The sequence below is a fragment of the Dama dama genome, chromosome 22, assembly GCF_033118175.1.
Source record: "Dama dama isolate Ldn47 chromosome 22, ASM3311817v1, whole genome shotgun sequence".
Classification (NCBI taxonomy): Eukaryota; Metazoa; Chordata; class Mammalia; order Artiodactyla; family Cervidae; genus Dama; species Dama dama.
The window spans coordinates 45192580-45217194 of NC_083702.1; the positions used below are offsets into that span (position 1 = coordinate 45192580).

Consider the following 24615-nt stretch of genomic DNA (forward strand, 5'->3'; position numbering starts at 1 on the left):
CTCAGAGTTTTGTTGATCGTTGCTCAGGATTTATAGCTAGTATGTTATATCACTACTGTATTTCTGCACTGAAAGCAGGACGTTTTTGATCTTCAGTGTTACTAAGTCCTCTTAGTGCCTCTCTTTAAAAAAACATGCTTAAGTAAGCTGATCTGTTGTACCTCATAGGCTCAGTATTCTAGGTGATTTTAATTTGGAACGCGCAAATATATTATTGGCTCTTTGTATGTGTTTAATCATTTAGAAATGATGTTGATGATTTTCAGAATGCATTTAGAGGAGTGGTTTTAAAATCCACTGTGTCTTTTCAGCATTCTTCGGTCCTTGACAGTGTGGAGATCCTGTCCTCCGATACGAGATTAGAGGCTATTACCACTTATCGCCCACCCCCGACTTCAGTACACACGTTTCCAAAAGATATTATGGAGTCGTAGTTCTTTTTATAGATGTTAGTTGTGTTATCAATCACATTATCTTGTTATTATTATGACTTAGAGCTCTTCAAGGGCAGGGATACCAGCACCGTACTTGTCATAAAGCAGTTGTTAAATCCACTTTTACTGAATAAATGAAGGATGCTTCTGCTTAAGTGGATTCTTCAAACATAGATGCAGTGGGAGCTTCTAAGCAGCCAGTGAAGAATATAAAAATCAGGTAATATTTTTCTTCACTTCTTTCAGTGTCTGTTGTACATTCACGATCCATCACAATTATTTGTCGGTTACATATATTAATTAATCAGACGCTTCTAAACAGATTTAATTGTTGACCTGTAGTAAAATTCTTATGGTTAGTATTTTATTTCTTACATATTCTTTTTTTTTTTTTTTGAGCAGCTTCTATGTCTTGGCAGTCATTTTCTAAGTCTTCCAGTCTTACTAGGTCAGTAACTCTTGCTCATGGCAATACAGCTGCTAAAGCCTTTCCTTTTTGGAGTTTAAACACATATGATTTCTGTCCCATCTGTTCCATGTAATTTCATCTCCTCTTTAAATTTGTTATTAATGTATAACTCAATCACTTTGCCATGCACCTGAAATTAACACAACATTGTTACAACTGTACTCCAATATGAAATAAAAAATTTAAAAAATAATACGTTTCAGCAACTATTTTCACTCTGATTAAAAAACTCAGATCTGCACGTTTTTAGACAATTATATCAATCTCTCCCAGGACCAGTACTGGTTTGTACAGGTTGTCATGAGGTAATAGAGTACTAGGTATACAGTTAAAAGACCTGAATCTGAAGGCAGCTTGACCACTATCATTAGCTGTTTGGTCTTCAGCAAACCACTTAATCATTCTGAAATTCAGTTTTGTCATCTGTAAAATGAGGGTTATGAAACCCATTTTCTGCATTGTGAGGACTAAATAAGATTATATGAAGGTGTTTTTGCACAAAATACCTGTTTGTATAAACCATTATGAAACACTGGTAATAGTGACTGTTTTGGTTCTTAATACATGAATTTTACATTTTGTATATTCAAATAATTCCCATAGAGAATGCCCTGTCAACCTTCCACAAATCTTACTCTTCTCCCTAGAGGGAACCACTGTTAGAACTTTGTTGTATATCCTTCTAGATCTTCTCTGTGCAGTTATTTATGATTTTATATTCATGTAGAAATACCTCTTTTGTATTGTGATTTAAAGGAATATCACACTGATTTATTTCACTGTCATTCCCTTCTCCAGGGGATCTTCCTGACCCAGGGACTGAGTCCCGGTCTCCTGCATTGCAGGCAGGTTCTTCACCATCTGAGCTATCAGGAAAGCCCATAGAAATACCTCTTTTGTATTGAGATTTAAAGCAATAGCACACCGACTGTTTTGCTGTCATTCAGTATGACTTGAGATAGTTTGTTGAGATTTTTTACCTTTTAAAAAGCTTGCTGATTCATGTCAGTGTATGACAAAACCCACTGCAATACTGTGAAGTAATTAGCCTCCAACTAATAAAAATAAATGAAAAAACAAATAAAAAGCTTGCAGAGTTCAACAGAGGATGTTGAAACAATACAATAGTTGATAACACTATTTCCCTATAATTGAGGTTCTTTTTAGTTTTTCAATATTGCAAACAGCACTGAATTAAAAAAACCCTTTGAAGTTGCATTGTTAAAGTCTATAGGAAATGGTGTTGTAGTAAATGTATAGACTCCAGAACAAACAAGGCTCTTGGGGATTTTGGAACGATCCCTGTTCTTTTTGTTATGGTCCAACATGCTTCTTTGAGCACAAGTTCAGGTGATTCTCTATAGAGTAGATAAATCAGAGATATGAAATTATAAAAAGGTATGAGTATTTAACATTTTAATAATTATTGTAAAGTTGCTTTCCAAAAGAGTAGTCCTAATATGCTTGTATTCGTACTGTTAGATGTGAAGATGTCTATTGCCTCTTCTTGCCAGTTTGTCACATTTTTATTTTTGCCAGTGTATGGGTGGAAGGTGATACCTCAGCTCTGAAAGAATGTTCACAGGCAGTGTGGTTAGTGAGTTTAACTGGGAACAATTTAAGTCTGTTAACAGGAAAGCAAGAGGGATAAATAAGTTGTGACATAGTCATAATATAGAAAACTAAGCAGTGGTCAAAATTAGTGAAATGTAGTGACATGCATAAGTGGAGATAAATCTCAGAATATTGAGAAAAGAAGGAAATTGCTATGCAATAGGATTCATTTCTATAAAATTCAAAAACATGCAAAGTTCATGCATTTTGAAGGGACAGGTATATATACCATAAAAGTAAAAAGGAAAACAAGCCTGTGTCGTTAAGTAGGCCGCCTTCAGTGAGGCAGGACGTGTCTGAGGGCTGGAGAGTTCTGAGGGTGAGAGGTGGGGGAGAAAGGAGAGCCATTTTGCTAAGCAGGTGAAGGAGGAAGTCCACTTCCTCTGGCACACCTCTGTGCACCTGTTATTACACCTGTCTTTGCTATTAAAGGTTTGACAGTGCTTGCTTGTAGGAGGATTGTTTTGTTTTGTTTTGTTTCCCTTATAAAAAGTGTTGTGCATTGTTGAACTCAAAGAGTGTATACATGGGATAGTCTCTCTGGGAGTGATGAATCTTTGTTAATGGTGCTTTTGGGGTTTTTGGTGACTTTCTTACTCCTCTAATTCCTTTCTCAGTCTTGAAATTTATTGTAAAGAAATGACATGGCATGATTATTATTGTAAAGGAATAATATGGCATGATTAGAAAAGATAATTTGATAAAATGGGACAAACAGTGGCTTTGGAATCCAACAGACCTGGGTTGAAAGTTTGACTTTCCCACCTATTATCTGTGTTTTATTATCTTCTTCTCTTTGCCACTTTCTCTTCCCTCTCTCCTCATCATCCTAAAACCGTGCCTGATTGATTGCTCAATATCATCATCTTTATCATCAGCATTGTTAAAATCTGGAGGGAATGAACCCGGCTCTTGGGGATTCTGGAAGGAGCTCTGTTCTTTTTGTTCTGGTCTAGGCTGCAGGTGGGCCTCTCAGGTGACTCAGTGCTGAAGAACTTGCCTGCCGACGCAAGAGATGTGGGTTTGACTCCTGGGTTGAAAAGATCCCCTGGAGGAGGAAATGGCAACCCACTGCAGTATTCTTGCCTGGAGAATCCCATGGACAGAGGTTCCTAATCATGGGGTCACAAAGGAGTTGGACATGACTGAGCAACTCAGTAAAACAACAAAGCCACAGGTGTCTCCCCTGTAAAAATTAGTGTGAGAATAGCCAGCCAACATTGCCTATTATTATTATTTTTAAATAACAAGTTTATTAACCTATAATTCATAGACCATAAATCACACCCTTTCAAAGTGTTTTTAGTGGTGTTTAGTGTTTTGGGGTTTTCAGCAAAATCAGAGTTGTGAATCCATCATCACTAATTCCAGAACATTTTCATCACCAAAAGTAAAACACAGTACCCATTAGCAGTCACCCCCTTTAGTCCCTAGACTACTAATCTTCTTTCTTTCTCTATGGATTTGCCCATTCTGAATATCTCCTATAAATGAAATTATAGTTTGTAGCTTTTGTCTCTGATTTTTTTCGCTTAGCATGATGATTTTAAAGTTCATCTTTGTTTTATCAATACTTTATTCCTTTTTTATTGCTAAAAATACTCAGTTATACATGTACCACACTTTTCTCTCCATTCATCAGTTGATGGACATTTGGATTATTTCTGCTTTTTGACTGTTATGAAATAACTCTGCTATGTACATTTGTGTACGAGGCTTTCTATGGATGTATGTTTTCAGTTTTCTTGGTTACACATAGTGTGGAATTGCTGGATCACATGGTCACTTTTTTTTTTTTTTTTTTTTGAGGGATTTCCAAGCTGTTTCCAAAGAGCCTGCACCATTCTGCATTCCCAACAGCAATGTGTGAGATTCCAGTTTCTCCATATCATTGATAATACTTGTTATTGTCTGACTGACTGTAGCCATCCTAGTGTGTGTGTTATCTCATTATGGTTTTGATGTGCATTTTCCTAATGACCAACAGTGTTGACTTCATGTGCTTATTGGACATTTGTATATCCTCTTTGGAGAACTTCCTGCTCACAACTTTTGTCCGTTTAAAAATTTGGATTATTTGTCTAAGAGTTCTTTTATGTTCTGAATACAAGTCCCTTGTTGGACAAAGGATTTGCAAATATTTTCTCCCATTCTGTTGTCTAACTTGATGATATCTTTTCCTCCCCAGTTGTATTGAGACATAATTGGCATTAACATTGTGTAAGTTTAATGTGTACAACTTGTTGGTTTGATACACTTGTATATTGCAAAATGATTAATACCATAGCTGTAACTAACACCTGCATCATGTCACATAATTATCTTTGTGTGTGTCTGTGTGGTGGGAACATTTACAGCCTATTCTCTTAGCAAAGTTCAAGTATATCATACAGTCTTGTTAACTGTAATCACTATGTGTGTATTAGATCCCCAGAAATGATGGTGTCCTTTGAAGTACTGAAGTTTTAAGTTTTGATGAAGTTCATTTAATCTGTTTTTCCTTTGTCACTTGTGTTTTTTTTTTTTCCATTTATTGTCATTAGTTGGAGGCTAATTACTTTACAATATTGTAGTGGTTTTTGCCATACATTGACATGAATCAGCCATGGATTTACATGTATTCCCCATCCCGATCCCCCCTCCCACCTCCCTCTTGTCACTTGTGTTTTTGTAGTTATATCAGAGAAACCATTACTTAATCAAAGGTCATGAAGATTTCCTTTGTTTTCTTCTAAGTGTTGTGTGATTTTAGGTCTGTGATCTGTCTTGAGTTAATTTTGTATATGGTGTAAGACAGAGTTCCAGCTTTATTCTTCAACACGAGATATCCAAGTGTTCCAGCACCATTTGTTGAAAAGGCTATTCTTTCTTCCATTACTTTTCTTGGCACACTTTTTAAAACTCAGTTGATCATAACTGCAAGGGTTTATTTCTGGACTCTTGGTTGTACCTCATTGGTCTGTCTGTCTGTTCTTAAAAGTATTACACTGTCTTGATTACTGTAACTTTGTAATGTGAACCCTTCAACTATGTTCTTTCTCATGATTGTTTTGGCACCTATCACTTCTTTTTTTTTTTTGGCACCTATCATTTTTAAAGGCAGTTATCTTTGGTGTACTGTCTTTGGGAAGACAATTTATAAATGTCCAAAATAGAGACTTAGGAATAAAAAAAAGAACTTGAATTGTCTGTGAGTCAGTGATCATCTGTGAATGCTTATTCAGTCACTCAGTCGTGTCCGACTCTTTGTGATCCCCATGGACTACAGCACTCCAGGACAGGTGAAGCACTTCCCTGTCCTTCACTATCTCCTGGAGCTTGCTCAAACTCATGTCCATCGAGTCAGTGATGCCATTCAACCATCTTGTCCTCTGTCGTCCTCTTCTCCTTCTGCCTTCAATCTTTCCCAGCATCAGGGTCTTTTGTAATGAGTTAGCTCTTCGTATCAGGTGGCCAAAGCATTGGAGTTTCAGCTTCAGCATCAGTCCTTGTAATGAATATTCAGGATTGATTTCCTTTAGGATTGACTGGTTTGATCTCCTTGAAGTCCAGTTCAGTTCAGTCACTCAGTTGTGCCCAGCTCTTTGTGACCCCATGGACTGCAGCACGCCAGGCTTCCCTGTCCATCACCAACTCCCGGAGCTTGTTCAGACTCATGTCCATTGAGTTGGTGATGCCATCAAGAGTCTTCACTAGCACCACAGCTCAAAAGCATCAGTTTTTCAGCGTTTAGCTTTCGTTATGGTCCAACTCTCACATTCGTACATGGCTACTGGAAAACCATAGCTTTTGACTATACGAACCTTTGTGGGCAAAGTAATGTCTCTGCTTTTTAATACACTGTTCAGATTTGTCATAGCTTTTTTCCCAAGGAGGAAGCGTCTTTTAATTTTGTGGCTGCAGTCACCATCTGCAGTGATTTTGGAGCCCCCAAAAATAAAGTCTGACACTGTTTGCCCCTCTATTTGCCATGAAGTGATGGAACTGGATGCCATGATGTTTGTTTTTTGAATGTTGAGTTTTAAGCCAGCTTTTTCATTCTCCTCTTTCACCTTCATCAAGAGGCTATTTGGTTCTGCTTCTCTTTCTGCCGTAAGGGTGGAGTCATCTGCGTATCTGAGGTTACTGATATTTCCCCCAGCAGTCTTGATTCCAGCTTGTGCTTCATCCAGCCCTGCATTTAACATGATGTACTCTGCATATAAGTTAAATTAGCAGAGTGACAGTATACAGTCTTGACATGCTCCTTTTCCAGTTTTGAACCAGTTTGTTGTTCTATGTCCAGTTCTAACTATTGCTTCCTGACCTGCATACACATTTCTCCGGAGGCAGGTCAGGTGGTCTGGTATTCCGACCTCTTAGAAGAATTTTTCACAGTTTGTTGTGATCCACACAGTCAGAGCCTTTAGCATAGTTAGTGAAGTAGAAGTAGATATTTTTCTGGAATTTTCTTGCTTTTTCTATGCTCTAACGGATGCCTAATAATTTTTCATTATTGAACCTCATTTATTTATTTATACATTCTTTTGAATGTCCAGCATGTGTTAGACACTGTGCTTGACTGTGGGGAAATCATGATGAACAAGACATGGAGGTCTATGCAGGGAGCTTAAGTTGACACCTTGCTTTCATATTTTTGAAAGGAGTGTGGACTTTTGATGATCAAAGATGTAGATAAAATCAAAGCAGATGTACCATTAGATGGAAGGTTCACTCTTTTGTCATAAAAGAAGGTCCTATTGATGAAAATTCTTCTTAACTTAACCTTCTGCTAGTAGGAGTGGAAATACAAATGAATTGAAGAAGAGGATGAATATCTTTCAGGTAGCTGTATTGCGCACCTTGAAAAAACTACAAAAACACTATTTTCTCATTTACATCTTTATGTGCATGTGTATCTCCTCCCACTTTAAAGTTCCCCTGGAGGCAAGGGTCTTGTTTTATTCATCTTTCTTACTCTTGTCAGTCATCTAAACAGTTCTTTCAAAATATTAGATACTCAGTGTATGACTGAATGAGTCAAGTAAGCCAGTAGTGAGTGCTCATATTGTATGACCTTATACTAAATTAGGGTTTGCATACCTTCTATTGGTTACCATTCTAGCCCGCAAGGATCTTGATTTAATGGTTAATGTGAAGATCAGGCACTCAGTATGATGTGTGTGTGTGCGTGCTAAGTCACTTCAGTTGTGTACAACTCTGCGCAATCCCATGGACTGTAGTCTACCAGGCTCCTCTGTCCATGGGATTCTCCAGGCAAGAATACTGGAGTGGGTTGCCATGCCCTCCTCTAGGGGTTCTTCCTGACCGAGGGACTGAACCCATGTGTCTTGCGTCTCCTGCATTGGCAGGCAGGTTCTTTACCACTGGCACCACCTGGGAAGACCTACTCAGTATGATACACCTTTACAAAAAGATGAATTAAATTATAAATAATATGGAAAGTAAATTGTGCAAATAACCTAATAAATTTAACACATATACATATTGGGAGTCACTTGAGTCCATAGGATGTAGGATGTTAGAGGAAGTCTGGAACAGTGGCAAAACTGAAGGAAAGCAGATTGATAGAGGGAAGGGACAAAACTTGTCCAGGTCAAGAGGCAGTTCTCAGTAGGGGTGATGCTGTCCCCTTCCCAACGAGGGTACTTTTGGAAATGTGTGAAGGTTTTTCGTTGTCCGGTGTTCGGGAGCGCTACTGGCTTTTAGAGTTCAGGGGCCAGACATGCTGGAGTCCCATAGTGTGAAGTTAGGAGTTGATCTGCCCCAAATCCCTGGAGTGCTCTGTTGGAGAGGCACTGAGAAGCAAACATTTAGGTGGACGAGGAGGAACACAGTGTTTTATGGATAATGCTCCTAAGCAAATACTGTTTTTTATTTGTTTTTTATTTTTTTGCTATCCTGCATGCTTAACTCAGAGATGTATATAGGTAGAGTGGAGTAGAGCAATGGAATACCTTAGGAACTACTGCAGGAATTTATGTCTGATCATTGTGGATGATTCTGATGATTCTTAACACTGTCTTTTGTCTTATGGTTTTCTTTTCTTTTCTTTGTCTCAGAACGAGCCTCTGACCCCAGGTTATCATGGATTCCCAACACGGGACAGCCAGGTTGGTATAAGTTGTTTATAACTCAGATGTGGTATGTGTGTGTTTTATCTAAGAATGCTACATGATAGAGAGCATTTCCTGGAATTATTTATTTTGGAGAGTGATTTGGTTAGTTTCAGCAACGAATCTACATTAGCAATATATAAAACATACTTCTTAACCCTAAAGGTATTGTAATCACATTATTGAAATTGTGGATATTATTGGGGGAAAGTCACTCAAGCACAGTTGTAATTGCTTTTGTTTTTTCTTCTACAGGCTACATGATAATTTTTTAACTTGATTTTCTTAATGTCTCATAATTTTGTGTTAGACTTGTCTGTTTATTCCCAGCCACTTAGCCCCTGCCTGCGCAGATTTTTGGAGTCCCTGCAGTAATCAGCAACAAGAAAATTCCATTCTTGTCCCTGGGGGAATTCAGCCTTATGGTTTTAATCAGGGAAGTTTCTGCTGCCTTTCTTTGTTAGATAGGGAGGATGATTGGAGAAAGCCTGGGTCCCATTTGTGGGTTAGAGCAAAACCATCTCCCGCCAAGACATCCTCAGTATGGTTTAGGCAAGGGTGTAAAATGCCTTCCCTGTCCTTGTGCTTTTCGGATCTGGTGAGGCTGACAGAGTTAGGGTAGAACAGGTTAGGCTGCCTCAGAGAAATGATGTAAGACACCTAGCTTCTGGAATTTACCTCCTGCTGTTTGAAGATATTGAAACTCTTCAGGAGATTTAAAAGGGTAGCTCCTAGAAATCTCTCTGAATTTCTAGCCATCATGTGTATCTTTGAATGCCTATCCACTATTCCTTATAGGGTTGTCCAAAAAAATCACCATTATTAGACTTGTCCAGTAACGCACATTAAGGGATGTGCATTATCAGAATGCTCGACCAAGGGGTTGACCTAGTTTCCCTTCCTAGAACTTAATTAAATCTCATCAAAACCCCTGAAGCTGAGCTTAAAAACCAGGATGGCGCCATAGTCAACAGCACTATTTGAGGGCCTTCCAGATTTGGAAGTATTGGCTCAGTTCTTGCATTTCTGGTGTTGAGTTGGCATCAGACTGGTCCAGGTAGGGTATGGCAAAAAGGAGGGGAGAGAAAGTGCTGTTCCTCTCTGTGTTCATCTCCCAGTGGGATCCCTGTTGGCACTGAAGGTCTTTCCTATGGGAGCTTTTGGTGAAAGAGATGGTCATTTACCCCAGACCTAAAGATAATGTAGAAGGTCTTCCTTTTTTCTTTCTGGTTTAGATTTGCCCTAGAGCTTCTGTAAACTGTGAAATTCATGTCCTTTGATAGCAGTTCTATATCCTGGCCATATAACAGAAAAAGTACCATTGCCTGGAGATCTAGGCCGCAGAGGTTCTGATTGAGTGAGTCTGAGATTGGGCTTAGCCATTCAGGTATTTAGAAATTCCTCCAGGTGATTTTTGCAGCCAAAATAAAACACTACAATCCTCTGGGCTGCTTTGAAGTGAGTGACATTTTCTATTTCACCCTGTACTTTCCACCTAGGACCTTTAAAACATAAGGGATCGTGGTCGGTCTCTGAGTCTACTTTTGTGTACTAATGCAAATATTTGCTTATCAAATGTTGTTTATTTTGGATATAGGCTTATTTTAGATATAGGAAGGTAAAACTAATTGAAGTTAAGTATGGGGAACAGACTTAACGAAGTTTAAAAGAATCTGAAAAGGTACTGTATAATGTGTCTTCCTGTGGGGATTACAGATCAGTAAGGAATTAAGCAGAAGGAATTAAGAAGAATTTGTTAAAGCACACAACGTAGTCTTTGCTTAGAACTACTTTATTTTTCCTTTCTTTTGCAGTGGGACCCACTTCTGTAGCCTGCACATTTATTGCTCACACTGTCTCTGCTGTGGGCCTATGCAGACCCTTTTGCTGTGGTTTAAAGCTGCTTAATTTACTTTGAGGCACATTCTGATGGTGACAGGTTTATTTTAGTTTACTTTCTTGGGTTTTATTTTGTTTTTCTGTCTGAATCTTTGAATTAGAGACCTTAGTGTAGTGCAAAGAGGCAAATATTGAATGGCTGCTTGTTGCATTTGATGAATACAGAATCCAGATGAATCCTGCTAATTAATGCACCTAACCTTGTGAACTCTCACTTTGTGCTCTGAGATTTGGGAGGCATTTATCAGTGTGAAACACTGGTCACTGAGCAGCCTGAGCTGGGCAGAAACTGAACACCTCCCCGGAGTGCTTTGGCTCAGCACATCCAGAGACCGGAGAGTGGAATTGAAGGTGAACTTTAATTATGTGAATCTTTATTTGCTTTTCCTTATTTTTTGGCATTTCCTTTCTAAATAAATAGGAACCATCTCCAGACAAAATTCCTCTCAGCTTCTAATGGTGATTTTAAAAGACATAAAAGTGACAATCTTTTGACTGTTGCAAAGTGGGGCTTTCATCAGTATTTTCTCCTCTTATCCTCACCGCCACCTCTTGAATGGATAAGGCAAGTATTTCCTTTGGAAAGATAAAGAAACAGGCACACAGAGATTAAAGTGATTTATCCAAGGTGACAATACAAGTTTGTAGCTGAATTAGCACTGAAATTTGTCCTCTGTTTTTGAGTGTCCTTTCCTCTATACTGGCCATTATTGACTTACCAAAGAAAAATGTGGTCATGTGCAGTATTTCTGCTCACTCACTTTATTTATTTATCATTTGGAGGCTTCATAGATCCCTTGACACTGAACTATAAATCTTGGAGTCCGTGACCCTGGTTAAGAATTACAACAACAAAGTTCCTTAGCACTAAGTGGGCCAGCATTTCACCGTTACGGTGACACTTTTCACCCTGTTACACACACCCCTGGTAACACATTTGAATCAAAAACCTGGGAAGGCGAGGAGGGGAGAAAAACCCACCTGTCCCCTTGTAGAGGTTTTGCTTTTTTATGCAATTTCAGCTCAGCCTTCTTTCCCAATCAGTTAAAGGCTTTCAAGGATGGCACTCCATTGCTTTTACAAAGCACTCCGAGCACATCACAGTGTTTGCTGATGTGGTCTCTCTGTGGAAGTGGAGGAGACAGACATGTTCTAGATTAGCAGAAGTGAAAACCTGCTCAGAAAGGCTGAATGTTTTATCTCAGGCCACGCAGAATTTTAGGTTGATGACATAATGTCATGGTTTAAATTCCTAGCTCTGTGATTTATGTGTATATGCACATGCTTATGATAGAGCTCCCAAGTGTTGATTAAGGCTGGAATATTTTGTGGGTTTATAATGTTCTCTGAATGAGAGAATATTTGTGTGCATTAGCACCAGAGTTTTTATTCAGGAGGGACCTGGGAACAGCAGACTGATTAGAAGGGGCCTTAGTTCTGCATAGGAAACTTATTATTTCTGCTAATGTTGGTTTTTTTTATTTGGAATGGTTTTCAGGGGCCCCTAGGAACTACAATGGGAGTCCTAAACCTAGACCTTGCCTGTCACCTCTTGGTGCTACAATGTTATATCTGCTGTAATTAGGGTGACTGCATATAGTTTATCATTCAAGTTGGGGCAATTTTGAGAGAGAAGAGGGATGCTACCGTTGAATAGTCTGAGGCAGATCTTGATGAATGGGATGTGTGGTCATCCTAGCTATGATTAAAGAAATAAAGTGAGTATCCCCTTAACTGGTCCCTGGAGGAGGGCATGGCAGCCCACTCCAGTATTCTCTCCTGGAGAATCCCATGGCCAGAGGAGCCTGGCAGGCTACAGTCTATGGGGTCGCAGAGAATTGGACATGAGTGAGCAGCTAAGCACCCCTTAACTGGGATGATAAGGTTTGGGATTATGGCTTGGTGCATTGCCCACACTCTACCTATGGGCATGAAGTATTGACATTCACATTGGAGATGAGAGGACAGACTCATGGTTGGGTTCAGGTGTTGAATCAGCTAAGGAACCGGAATGTTAGTAAATTATTGTGCAGTTTACAGTGTGTGCTTCCAGGTGTCAGTATATTCAGTTTTGATCTTCACAATAGCTCTACTAGGAAGGTCGGGCTTTATTATCCCTATTTTGTAGCTAAGAAAACCAAAGTAGAGTTTTTGTTTTGTTTTGTTTTTTTTGAGGAAACCCCTAGCATTGGACTTACTAGGAAAAGACTTTTTTTTTTAATTAATTATTTTAATTGGAGGATAATTTACAATATTGTGATGGTTTTTTCCACACGTCAACATGAATCAGCCACAGGTATACATGTGTTCCCTCATCCTGAACCCCCCTCTCCCTCCGTACCCACCCTGTCCCTCAAAGCAGAGATTTTTCAATGAATTTCCCCTTGTCACATAGTTAGCGGCACAGTTAGACTTGAGCCCTGGATTTTCAGCCTCCGTGTCTTGTAGTTTCCTCTTGTACTCTTCTGTCAGCGTTCTCTCCTCTCTAAATGGGTATGTTCTCTCCTCTTTAAATGGGGATGTTCTCATCCTCCTGTGGCAAGATAAGATATTACGGAATCTTTGGAGAATGTAACAGCATGAAAAGTCTTCATATGAACTGGAAGTTCCTTACATAACTGAACTTCTGTCAAGTTTTCTTCCTGTTTTGTTTGTTAAAATAACTTACAGTCTACAATTTATCTTTTTTTCATTTTATGAATTTACTTACTTTTACTTGCTAGCTACACTATGGCCTATGATTGTGATTTGCTGTTTAGCTTAGAGAACACTGCTTTCCTGGGAGTGTCAAGAAGAACATGCCCATGAGGATTGAAATAAAACTTCCTGTTATAATTTTTGATTTTTAATATAAAGAAAATTAATGTCACAGTGTTAGAACTCTGATTTTTTAAGTGCTACTCAGTGGCTCCTTAAAAAGTTTTTTCCTTCAATTTTCTAAAAATCTGTCGAAGAGCTATTATATGAACATGATAAAGTGATTCCGACAAAATGGGAATTTCAAAAAAGATGACAGATGTGACTGAGATAATTAGGGATTTAAATTTGGAGTAGCAGCCTTACTTTTAATTTAGAGGGAAGATTATAAATTTACCTAAGAGATTTTTATCCCAAAAGTATTTTCTTTCTTCTTGAGGATTTTTAATTTCCCCTTTTCTCACCAGTTATCTTTTTTTTTTTTTTTAGCCCTGGAATGAATTTTATTTTTGTCCAGTTTTTTGCAAATGAACTTTTAGGGCTTATTTTGATTGGGAGCCATGGGCAATAGTAAGTGCATTTTCTGTCACACTCATTTGTTTCGGTGGCAAAGAAATGATGGCTGTTTTTCTTTCCTTGGGGAGGTTTGCAATGGAGGACATAGTAAGGATGTTCAAGGTCTAGCTCAGCACTTTCAAGCTTAAAAAAGATGGCAATTTCTAGTAAACGATAACCATTTACATCATGACCCAGTACACTCACACACACACATACACAAACGTAAGAGTTAAATTAGTCTTACCAAAATTACTTATCCATATTGTGTTCTTCAGTTCAGTTCAGTTCAGTTGCTCAGTTGTGTCCGACTCTTTGTGACCCCATGAATCGCAGCACGCCAGGCTTCCCTGTCCATCACTAATTCCCGGAGTTTACTCAGACTCATGTCCATCGAGTCGGAGATGCCATCCAGCCATCTCATCCTCTGTCGTCCCCTTCTCCTCCAGACCCCAGTTCCTCCCAGCATCAGGGTCTTTTCCAGTGAGTCAGCTCTTTGCATGAGGTGGCCAAAGTACTGGAGTTTCAGCTTCAGCATCAGTCCTTCCAATGAACACCCAGGACTGATTTCCTTTAGGATGGACTGGTTGGATCTCCTTGCAGTCCGAGGGACTCGCAAGAGTCTTCTCCAACACCACAGTTCAAAAGCATCAATTCTTTGGCGCTCAGCTTTCTTCACAGTCCAACTCTCACATCCATATGTGACCACTGGAAAAACCATAGCCTTGACTAGGCAGATCTTTGTTGGCAAAGTAGTGTCTCTGCTTTTTAATATGCTATCTAAGTTGATCATGACTTTCCTTCCAAGGAGTAAGTGTCTTTTCATTTCATGACTGCAGTCACCATCTGCAGTGATTTTGGAGCCCAAAAATATAAAGTCTGTCACTGTTTCCACTGTTTCCCCATCTATTTGCCATGAAGTGATGGGACCAGATGTCATGATCTTAGTTTTCTGAATGTTGAGCTTTAAGCCAACTTTTTCACTCTCCTCTTTCACTTTCATCAAGAGGCTCTTTAGTTCCTCTTCACTTTCTGCCATAAGGGTGGTGTCATCTGCATATCTGAGGTTATTGATATTTCTCCCAGCAATCTTGATTCCAGCTTGTGCTTCTTCCCAGCCCAGTGTTTCTCATGATGTACTCTGCATATAAGTTAAATAAGCAGGGTGACAATATACAGCCTTGACGTACTCCTTTTCCCATCTGAACCAGTTTGTTGTTCCATGTCTAGTTCTAACTGTTGCTTCCTGACCTGCATATAGGTTTCTCAAGAGGCAGGTCAGGTGGTCTGGTATTCGCATCTCTTTCAGAATTTTCCACGGTTTGTTGTGATCCACACAGTCAAAGGCTTTGGCATAGTCAGTAAAGCAGAAATAGACATTTTTCTGGAACTCTCTTGCTTTTTTGATGATCCAGTGGATGTTGGCAATTCGATCTCTGGTTCCTCTGCCTTTTCTAAAACCAGCTTGAACATCTGGAAGTTCATGGTTCACGTATTGCTGAAGCCTGGCTTGGAGAATTTTGAGCATTACTTTACTAGCATGTGAGATAGGTGCAATTGTGCGGTAGTTTGAGCATTCTTTGGCATTGCCTTTCTTTGGGATTGGAATGAGAACTGACCTTTTCCAGTCCTGTGGCCACTGCTGAGTTTTCCAAATTTGCTGGCATATTGAGTGCAGCACTTCCACAGCATCATCTTTCAGGATTTGAAATAGCTCAACTGGAATTCCATTACCTCCACTAGCTTTGTTCATAGTGATGCTTTCTAAGGCCCACTTGACTTCATATTCCAGGATGTCTGGCTCTAGGTGTGTGATCACACCATCGTGATTATCTGGGTCGTGAAGATCTTTTTTGTACAATTCTTCTGTGTATTTTTGCCACCTCTTCTTAATATCTTCTGCTTCTGTTAGGTCCATACCATTTCTGTCCTTTATCGAACCCATCTTTGCATAAAATGTTCCCTTGGTATCTCTAATTTTCTTGACGAGATCTCTAGTCTTTCCCATTCTGTTGTTTTCCTCTATTTCTTTGCATTGATCACTGAAGAAGGCTTTCTCCTTGCTATTCTTTGCAACTCTGCATTCGAATGGGAATATCTTTCCTTTTCTCCTTTGCTTTTGGCTTCTCTTCTTTTCACAGCTATTTGAAAGGCCTCCTCAGACAGCCATTTTGCTTTTTTGCATTTCTTTTCCATGGGGATGGTCTTGATCCCTGTCTCCTGTACAGTGTCGTGAACCTCCGTCCATAGTTCATCAGGCACTCTGTCTATCAGATCTAGTCCCTTAAATCTATTTCTCACTTCCCCTGTATAATCATAAGGGATTTGATTTAGTTCATACCTGAATGGTCTAGTGGTTTTCTTCAATTTAAGTCTGAGTTTGGCAATAAGGAGTTCATGATCTGAGCCACAGTCAGCTCTCAGTCTTGCTTTTACTGACTGTATAGAGCTTCTCCATCTTTGGTTGCAAAGAATATAATCAGTCTGATTTTGGTGTTGACCATCTGGTGATGTCCATATGTAGAGTCTTCTCTTGTGTTGTTGGAAGAGGGTGTTTGCTATGACCAGTGCGTTCTCTTGGTAAAAACTCTATTAGCCTTTGCCCTGCTTCATTCCGTATTCCAAGGCTAAATTTGCCTGTTACTCTTAGCTCTGTGATATTTTCCATTCCATTCCATTAAAAAAAAAAAAAAAACTGTTGATTGTGACTAACAATAGATTGACCAGAATTGATTTCCTGAACTCACTAATGGATTGCAGTTTACAGTTTTGAAAAACAAGATTCAAGTAATTGTTGTTCTTAAAAATGCCACCCTAAAGAAACCTCACACATAGCCTTTAGCTGTCACTTTACCATTCTTTGCACACATGCGCCAATGATCTGCTTTCTGTCTATGTGTGTTTGCCTATTCTGGACATTTAATGAAAGCATAATCATACAGTATCTGGTCTTTAGTGACTGGTTTCTTTCACTTGGTACAATGTTTTCAACCTTCATCCATATTGTAGCATGTATAAGTACTTTGTTTTTTTGGTAGAATATCTCATTGTATGGATTTAGGAGTATGTTTATATGAGCTTATTGCCTACCTCTGTAATTCATCTCCTACCCCTCTCTTACTTAGTGTCAACTTCAGCTGCATTGGGCACTCTTTTCATTTTCTAACTTGTGGAGCTTGATCTCAGCTTCAGGTGTGGAATCACTGTCAGATCTGCAGTGCTCTTGACCCAGATCTTCACCTTCTCATTCCGATCATGGGGACAAAGTTTACTTCTCAGAGGAGCCTTCCCAGACCACACCAGTCTAAAGTTATCCACATATACATAGCCTGACCATTCACTCTCTCTCACTGTTATCTTAAATTATCTAGTGTGTATACTTTATTGTCTGTCTCTTCCACTAAAATATAAGTTCTCTACAAGTTGTGACATTGCTTAGAGCAGAGCTAGGTGTTTAGGAGGAGATCAATAAGTATTTGTTCAATGAATAAACGAAAAAATATTCTCAGTTTAATGTAAAGCTTTTGAAGGATTTTAAGCAGAGAATGACATGATCTGCTTTACATTTTTCAAAGCTACATTGTGGTTGCTGTAATGAATGAATACTTAGAATCCCCCAACCACCCCCCCCCCCCAAAAAGGCAACATTACAACTGTCTAGAGGACAACTTTTTCATTTGCTGTGTTTAGTATCAGTTCCAGCTAGCACTTAGTTGTTGAATAAGAAGCTTTACCCCACTGCCATTTCCCAGTTGGAGACTGGATTAAAATGACAGATTTAGAAATAAAATGTTTCATACCTCTTTCTTTTTTTAATTTTTAAATTTCTTTAAAAAAATTTTTGTACTCAAGTATCGCCAGTTAACTGTGTTGTGATAGTTTCAGATGAACAGTGACGGGACTTCGCCATTTGTATACCTGTGTCCTATCTTCCCCAAATTCCTCTATCATCCAAGCTGCCACATAACATTGAACAGAGTTCCTGTGCTATACAGGAGGTCCTTGCTGGTTATCCATTTTAAATATAGTGGTGTGTGCATGTCCATCCCAAGTTGCCTAACTGTTCCTTCCTCCTTCATACCTCTCTTATATCTCACAATCAAAAGTAATTATAGTTTGCTTTTAAATTACAAAAAGTATGCAATCGCTTTCTTTTCTTCCTAGTAGGTTACCTAGAACCCTGCTTTCAGCCTTATGCAAAATTTATTCAAATGTTGCTTCTCTTCAGTATCAGACATCGGGTCACTCGTCAGCGGCTCAGGTCCTTGTGTAGTGTTGCCTTACACCCTCTAGTGGATGAAGGGCTGGTAAGTGCTGCAGCTTCAAACTGTTCATCGGCTTCAGGCTTAATATTGCCTTTTAGATCATTCCATCCTGTAGAAACTTCATAAAATTTTCTCTCTCCTAGGAAAGACCATTTTATTTCTTTTGTTACTTACAACCATGCACCTAAATCACATGCTTGTTCTGATATTTCTTGATTTATCAGTTTGAAGCTCTATCCTTTGGCTTCCTACTTAGTATTGGAGGCGAGAAATTAGCAGTTTTATAGACACTCTCCCCCTCCTTCTAACAAAGCCTTTTTTGTTGTTGTTAAATCAGTGTTCATTATTTATTTATGTTTACATAATATATACATTATTATGAGTGAATATAGCTGAACCATAAAATATTATGACTACATTCCCTTTCTTGTATACTTTTTGGTTTCCACTGGAGTTATTTAATACATACGTATATATGTATAGAAAATCCATATATATGTTTAGTAATTACTTTTTAAGAAGCATGAAGTGAAAGTGGAGGTCACTCACTTATGTTCGACTCTTTGCTACCCCATGGATTATACAGTCCATGGAATTCTCCAGGCCAGAATACTGGAGTGGGTAGCCTTTCCCTTTCCCAGGGAATCGTCCCAACCCAGGGATCGAACCCAGATCTCCCACATTGCAGCAAATTCTTTACCAGCTGAGCCACAAGGGAAGCCCAAGAATACTGGCGTGGGTAGCCTATCCCTTCTCCAGGGGATCTTCCCGACCCAGGAATTGAACCAAGGGTCTCCTCCATTGCATGTGGATTCTTTACCAACTGAGCTGTGAGGGAATTTCAAAACAAATCACTCAGTCGTGTCCAACTCTTTGTGACTCCATGGACTATACAGTCCATGGAATTCTCCAGGCCAGAAAAGCACTATTGAGATATAATATGTGAAGTTTGCTCAATGTAAGTGTTCTTATTCAAGGATTTTTATTATAGACAGATTTATAGATTTATATTACCATCACCACAGTCCAGTTTTAGAATAGTTTTATTATCCCCCTAAATTTGTTTGCAATCAATCCCTACTCCCACCCAAGCCCCAGACAACCATCTACTTGTTTCTGACTCTATAAAATTACCTTTTCTGGACATTTCGTATATATGCAATCATATAATATGTATGTAATGTTTTTTGTATGACTTCTTCCATTTATCATAGTGTTTTTGAGATTCATCCATGTCGTCATATGTATCACCATATCATTACTTTTCATTGCTGAATAGTATTCTGTTGAGTGGTTGTACACATTTTGTTAATCCATTTACCAGTTGATAGATACTTGGCTTATTTCCAGTTTGGTTTTTATGAGTACATAATGCTGTTATGGGGAGAAGGCAACGACAACCCACTCTAGTACTCTTGCCTGGGAAATCCCACGGACGGAGGAGCCTGGTAGGCTACAGTCCATGGGGTCACTAAGAGTCGGACACGACTGAACGACTTCACTTTCATTTTTCACTCTCATGCATTGGCAAAGGAAATGGCAACCCACTCCAGTGTTCTTGCCTGGAGAATCCCAGGGACAGGAGCTTGGTGGGCTGTCGTCTATGGGGTCACACAGAGTCGGACACGACTGAAGCGACTTAGCAGTAGCAATGCTGTTATGAACACTCACAAGTCTTTGTATGGATGTATGTTTTCATTTCTCTTGGGCAGATTTTTAGGAGTGGAATAGCTGGGTTTTATGGTAAAGTTATGCTTAGCTTTTTGGGGGGAGGATCACTGAACAATTTAATGAAAGTTATTTTTAAAAACTACTCAAGTAACTCATTATCTTTCTATTACAAATCAAAATAATATCTAGACAATTAAAGGGTTAAATCCAATTTGAAAGGAAAATAAAATATTTCTAAATATTTGACTGAACCTTATAAAAATTTCAATGCAGTAATATGATAGAAGAAATTATAAAAAGTATTATGCTTAACTTTAAGAGACTGCCAAACTGTTTTCCAAAGTGGTGTGGTTTTATCCATCTCTTTGATTATACTGAGTATATATTGCTATTTCATTGTGGTTTTACTTTGCATTTCCCTGATGATTAACAATGTAGAATACATTTTCATGTGCTTATTGGCTATTCATGTATCTTTGTTGAGATGTCTGTTCAAGTCTTTTGCCCATTTATTTAGTTTTATTTGGTTATACAAATATTTGGTTTGTTTGTTCTTTTACTGTTGAATTGTAAGAGTTCTTTATATACTCTGGATACGAGTTCTTTGTCATATTTACAATTTGGAAATAGTTTTTCCCAGTTATGAGATTTTGCAAGACAAATCTTCCTTCCCCTAATAAAACAAAACTGATTCTTACGTGCTAAGTTTGAATAAACTCTGCATAACCATCCTATGAAAACAGGCATTTGATTACCTCTTTTCAGGCCTGGCAATTGCTCTAAAAAGATTGGCAGGTTTATAGTGGCTTTGTGTTTGGCTGAGACAGTCTTCTCCAGATGCTTAGTGGCAGGCATGTTTGGGCAAGAAAGCCCATAATGTAGTTAAGAGAAATTATGCTACTTTCTGCATGTCTGAAGGGATGTGATATGGTAAGGGATCAGCCAGTTTCATTGGGTTCCCCCAACCCCCAACCAAGATACTGTAGCTTCTGTGTAAAATTATTTCATGGAAATTCCTCTGTAGATACACACCCACATACACCCCCTACACACACACCCGCATCCCTGACTTTTGGTTTAAGTATCAGCTCTGCCATTGCAGGCTAGAGGATCTTGGACAAGTTTTTTCTTGAGCTTTCTCTGAGTCTCAGTTTCTGTAAAATAGGAATAGTATCTACTGTGAAAGGTTGTTGTAGGATTTGAGATAACATTTGTAAGTTTCTTGACATGTAATAGGGTCAGTAAATTATTTTTCTTTTCTATTTTATGGGAAAGAGGCCTTAAGGAAGCTTTATAAGGAAATGATTAGTTCTCACAGTCTCTGATTTAAGTCTATTTTTCATTTTCTTTTTGAGTCTTAGTTATTCACCATGTGAAATGAATTACATGTATCGATTTGAAATTTCTAGTGCAGGAACATGGCTTTACCATATTTCCAAGAAAAAATATGTCAATGTGAGGGAAATGAAATCTGTGTAAGTTTATTTGCCTCACTCATTATGGGTCTTGGCAACATAAATTGAAAGAGGGAGTCATTTTTGAGACTTTCATGCCTTGAATAGAATCTGGTTCAAATTGAGCAGACACTGAAGGCTCTCTGCAACCACCTTGCTCCTTGTTACCCTACCCACATATTTCTTCTGCTCTGTGTGTCTTCTTTCAGTCCTTCAATTCTCTCTCCTGGACATTGATTTCTTTCTAGTGCCCTTTGCTTGAAATGTTCCTCCTTTTCCTAGCAGAGTCCTATGTATCCTTTAGGATCTCTGGCCACAACTTAACCTGCTTTATGAAATCTTTCCTAATTCCCACTAATCATTTGAACTCATTTTAACATGTCTATATGAACATTTCCGTGAGGTTCAGATCAAGGAGTTTGGGAAATACTGTGAAGATTGTGAGCAAATTATTTAACTTCTCTAAGGCTCAGTTTTATCCTCTGTGAAAGTGAGGGTAAGTGTCTATGTCTGTAAAGTGATTGTAAAGGTTAAATTTTTAAAAACTTCTAAGGTAAAAAGTGTCTTATTGGTTGATGTTGTTTACTAACCACTATCTTTAGCTTTCCTTGGAATCTAAAAGAACTCTTCTCATCTCTGGGCTCAACTTCCCTCTTTTCCTTTCAGGGCTGTTTTGGCTGTGATGGGTTTGAGTTTGTGGTACTTGGGAGTGTCACGCTTCACTGTGGAAACAGTGGCAGTTTTTGTCCCTTAGCCTCTCCCCTCTGAATCTACAGGGTTGCTATGGCTCTGTGGATAGATGAGAGAGTGACTTGAGTCCAAAGAATGAAAAGTGTGGCTGTCTTTCCTTTTCACCCCTCTTCTGTACCTGGTTTCTTGGCATGTCCTGTCTTTTATGCCGGAGTTTGACTTCTTCCCCTACTTTGCCTCCTTTCACTCAGTTTGGGGTTGCTGTGATTTCAGGCTGTTAGAACAGTTTATATCCATTCTTGACTCAAGTGCTTAGTATGTATTTTGTAAACAGATTGATCATAACTTCACTGCTTGACTTTGTAGTAGACTGACCTAATACTATGTATACAGTTGATGTGTATTATGATGAAAGATCTAACGTGGCCATCAAAAAGAATTACATGGCTAAAGATTATTAATCACTGGGACTATTTATAAAAGGAAAATTATAGAATTTCCTTTATTAGCAATTTTCAATATGAGGAGATTCACCAGTCTAGAATTGCTTAGAGTGGCCAAGTAGTTAGTTAGTAGGATCATCTTTCTCTGGTAGGTAGTACCATTGAGCCGCAGGTGGTCTCTTCAACCAGCCCTGGTTACACTCGGTAAGTTACTTTTAAGAAGCTTGGTATATTTCCTCAACCTGTTGTTCTTCAACAGATAACCGTGACGAGTGATTTAGAATGAAACCAACTAGTCAAATATAAGATAAGGCCAAAGGTGTTGTAGTTGGACAATATAGTTGTGCGTTTCAGTTGTAGGTCAAATATTTTTATTTTCTTAGTAGTATTAGCTATATACCATTATACTGAGCTGATTTAGGGTTGACTTAGAGAGGTAGGGGAATGCAACAGATGACTTAAGGTCTTGTGTTACAAAATTGGGTGCATCTAAAAAATAATTTCAGCAAGTTCTGCGTAATCATGCATTTAAAGGCACAACTCTGATTTCACTGGAGCTCATATTCTGCTTAGCTTTTGTCTGCTGAAGACCCTTTAGTGGTTACTCTAGGCCTTCCATGATCTGGCCCGTGTCTTTTTCCTTTTGTTTTGTGTAAGGCATTCTGTGTTTTAGGCACATAATGGGGTGGGATAGTGTAGCTTTGAAATCAAATATGGGTTTTAATTCTAAGTTTTTTCTTTATTGTATTCTCTCTGTTTAAATATGCTTCATTCTTTAAATCCCACTTCAGATGTTCCCCGCTCCATGAAGTCTTGCCTAGTGCACTTATTTCTTGTACAGACTGTTAGTAAATGCCCACTGAACCCCCGAGGCACATTTTTCCTGCTTTGTAACAGCACTCTACTACTGCCTGTTGGGTGATGGTAAACAAGTTGGATGACTCACACAGTCCTGTGAGGACAAGGACCCTATCCTCTCAGTACTTCTTGATATTCTGAATCCTTTTACAAAGTAAGTGCTCAGTAAGAATTTGGTAAATGGACAAATTAAAAAGTAAAGTCATCTCAGCCTTCATGAAATAGAGAGACTACTCTGTTGTGAGATGTTTCCTGTGGACAAAGGAAAGCAAAAACTCTGTTCAGACTTTTAACTAGGTTTGTTGCCTTTGCTTTGCCAAAGCAGTATGAAAAATTAATACTTAAGAAGCTAGATATCTAATCTTCAGCAAGAGAGTGCCTCTTACAAGTTTAATGGGTTTGGTGAAGTGGATGTTCAATGTAAATCTGTCATTTTATGGAGCCATAGAAGGCTCTTAAAACACTCAGTAAATACCATTATTGAATTAGTAGAACTTTTCAACAGGGGATGGTCTGTGTATCTCCTGTTATTAGTACCTTTCATTGTTCCCTTAGAGTGCCTCTAGCCTGTGCTCACACAAGCTTTGTACTGTTGCGTGGCTCATAGAATCATCTCAGCTAAAGATACTCCTACCGCCTTAATTCCATTACTTTTTTACAGGGAACCCACTCGTTAATTCTAGCAGGTGGGTCTTAATAATAAATGGCAGGTCTCCGTGAAAAGAGAGCTAACCTGTACTAAACACTGACTCATTAGGTGCCAGTCCCTGTATGAAGCACTGGGGAAGTATTTCATCTCATTTGCAGGTGAGAAAACCCTGAGTCAAAGAGGTTTAAGCCATTGCCTACGGCTGTGTAGCTGTTAACTAGGGAAGCTGGATTTTAAATGTGTTCGATTTCAGAGTTGATGATATTTCCACCATGCACATGTCTTTTATTTGTTTACTCTTATTTGAACATTTATTTTGTTTACATTTTACTTACATGTTTGATTTTTCTTTGGTCAGCAGCAAGTGTTATTTCCCAGCTTGCTCCCCTCCTTGCCCTTTAGGGAGGGGATGAAAATTCTGTTTTATGTTTCTGCAGTCCTCTCATTTACACATGGCTTCATATCTAGTCTCGTTTGATCTTGGGAGTGGTGAGACCCCACTCAACCAATTTGGTCTGCATGCAGGGAGGCAGGGCTTTAATCGTGACTGGCAGATGAGGAAATTGGGACTTCCAGTTTTGTGAGAGATTTGTTGAAGGTGGTAATAATAAGTGTTACTGAAATTGGCTTTTGTTTTAAAGAGGAACACTGATCTTCAGGCTAAATTTTTTAGCAGAAAATTTTCTTTTTCAAACAAGTTATAGGGATACAATATGAAAAATGTAAGTGGGTCGGTCCTAGTAGAAAAGATGGGAAGGGCCTGGCGCCCCACCTCTGGGCTTCCCGTGCCCGTGAGGCCCC

General features: G+C 38.8%; 1 protein-coding gene across 13 annotated transcripts in view; it reads left to right on the forward strand.

The window, feature by feature from the left end:
- Positions 1-24615, forward strand: part of RBFOX2 (RNA binding fox-1 homolog 2) — a 289064-nt gene that overhangs the window by 75745 nt on the left and 188704 nt on the right. For all 13 annotated transcript variants that reach the window (XR_009689794.1, XM_061125391.1, XM_061125396.1 and 10 more), the window contains exon 2: positions 8580-8630. Coding sequence is in view for 12 of the 13 variants with exons in the window: in XM_061125391.1 (XP_060981374.1) it covers positions 8580-8630 (51 nt within the window). In the remaining variant the exon portion in view is untranslated. The remainder of the gene's footprint in view (positions 1-8579; positions 8631-24615) is intronic.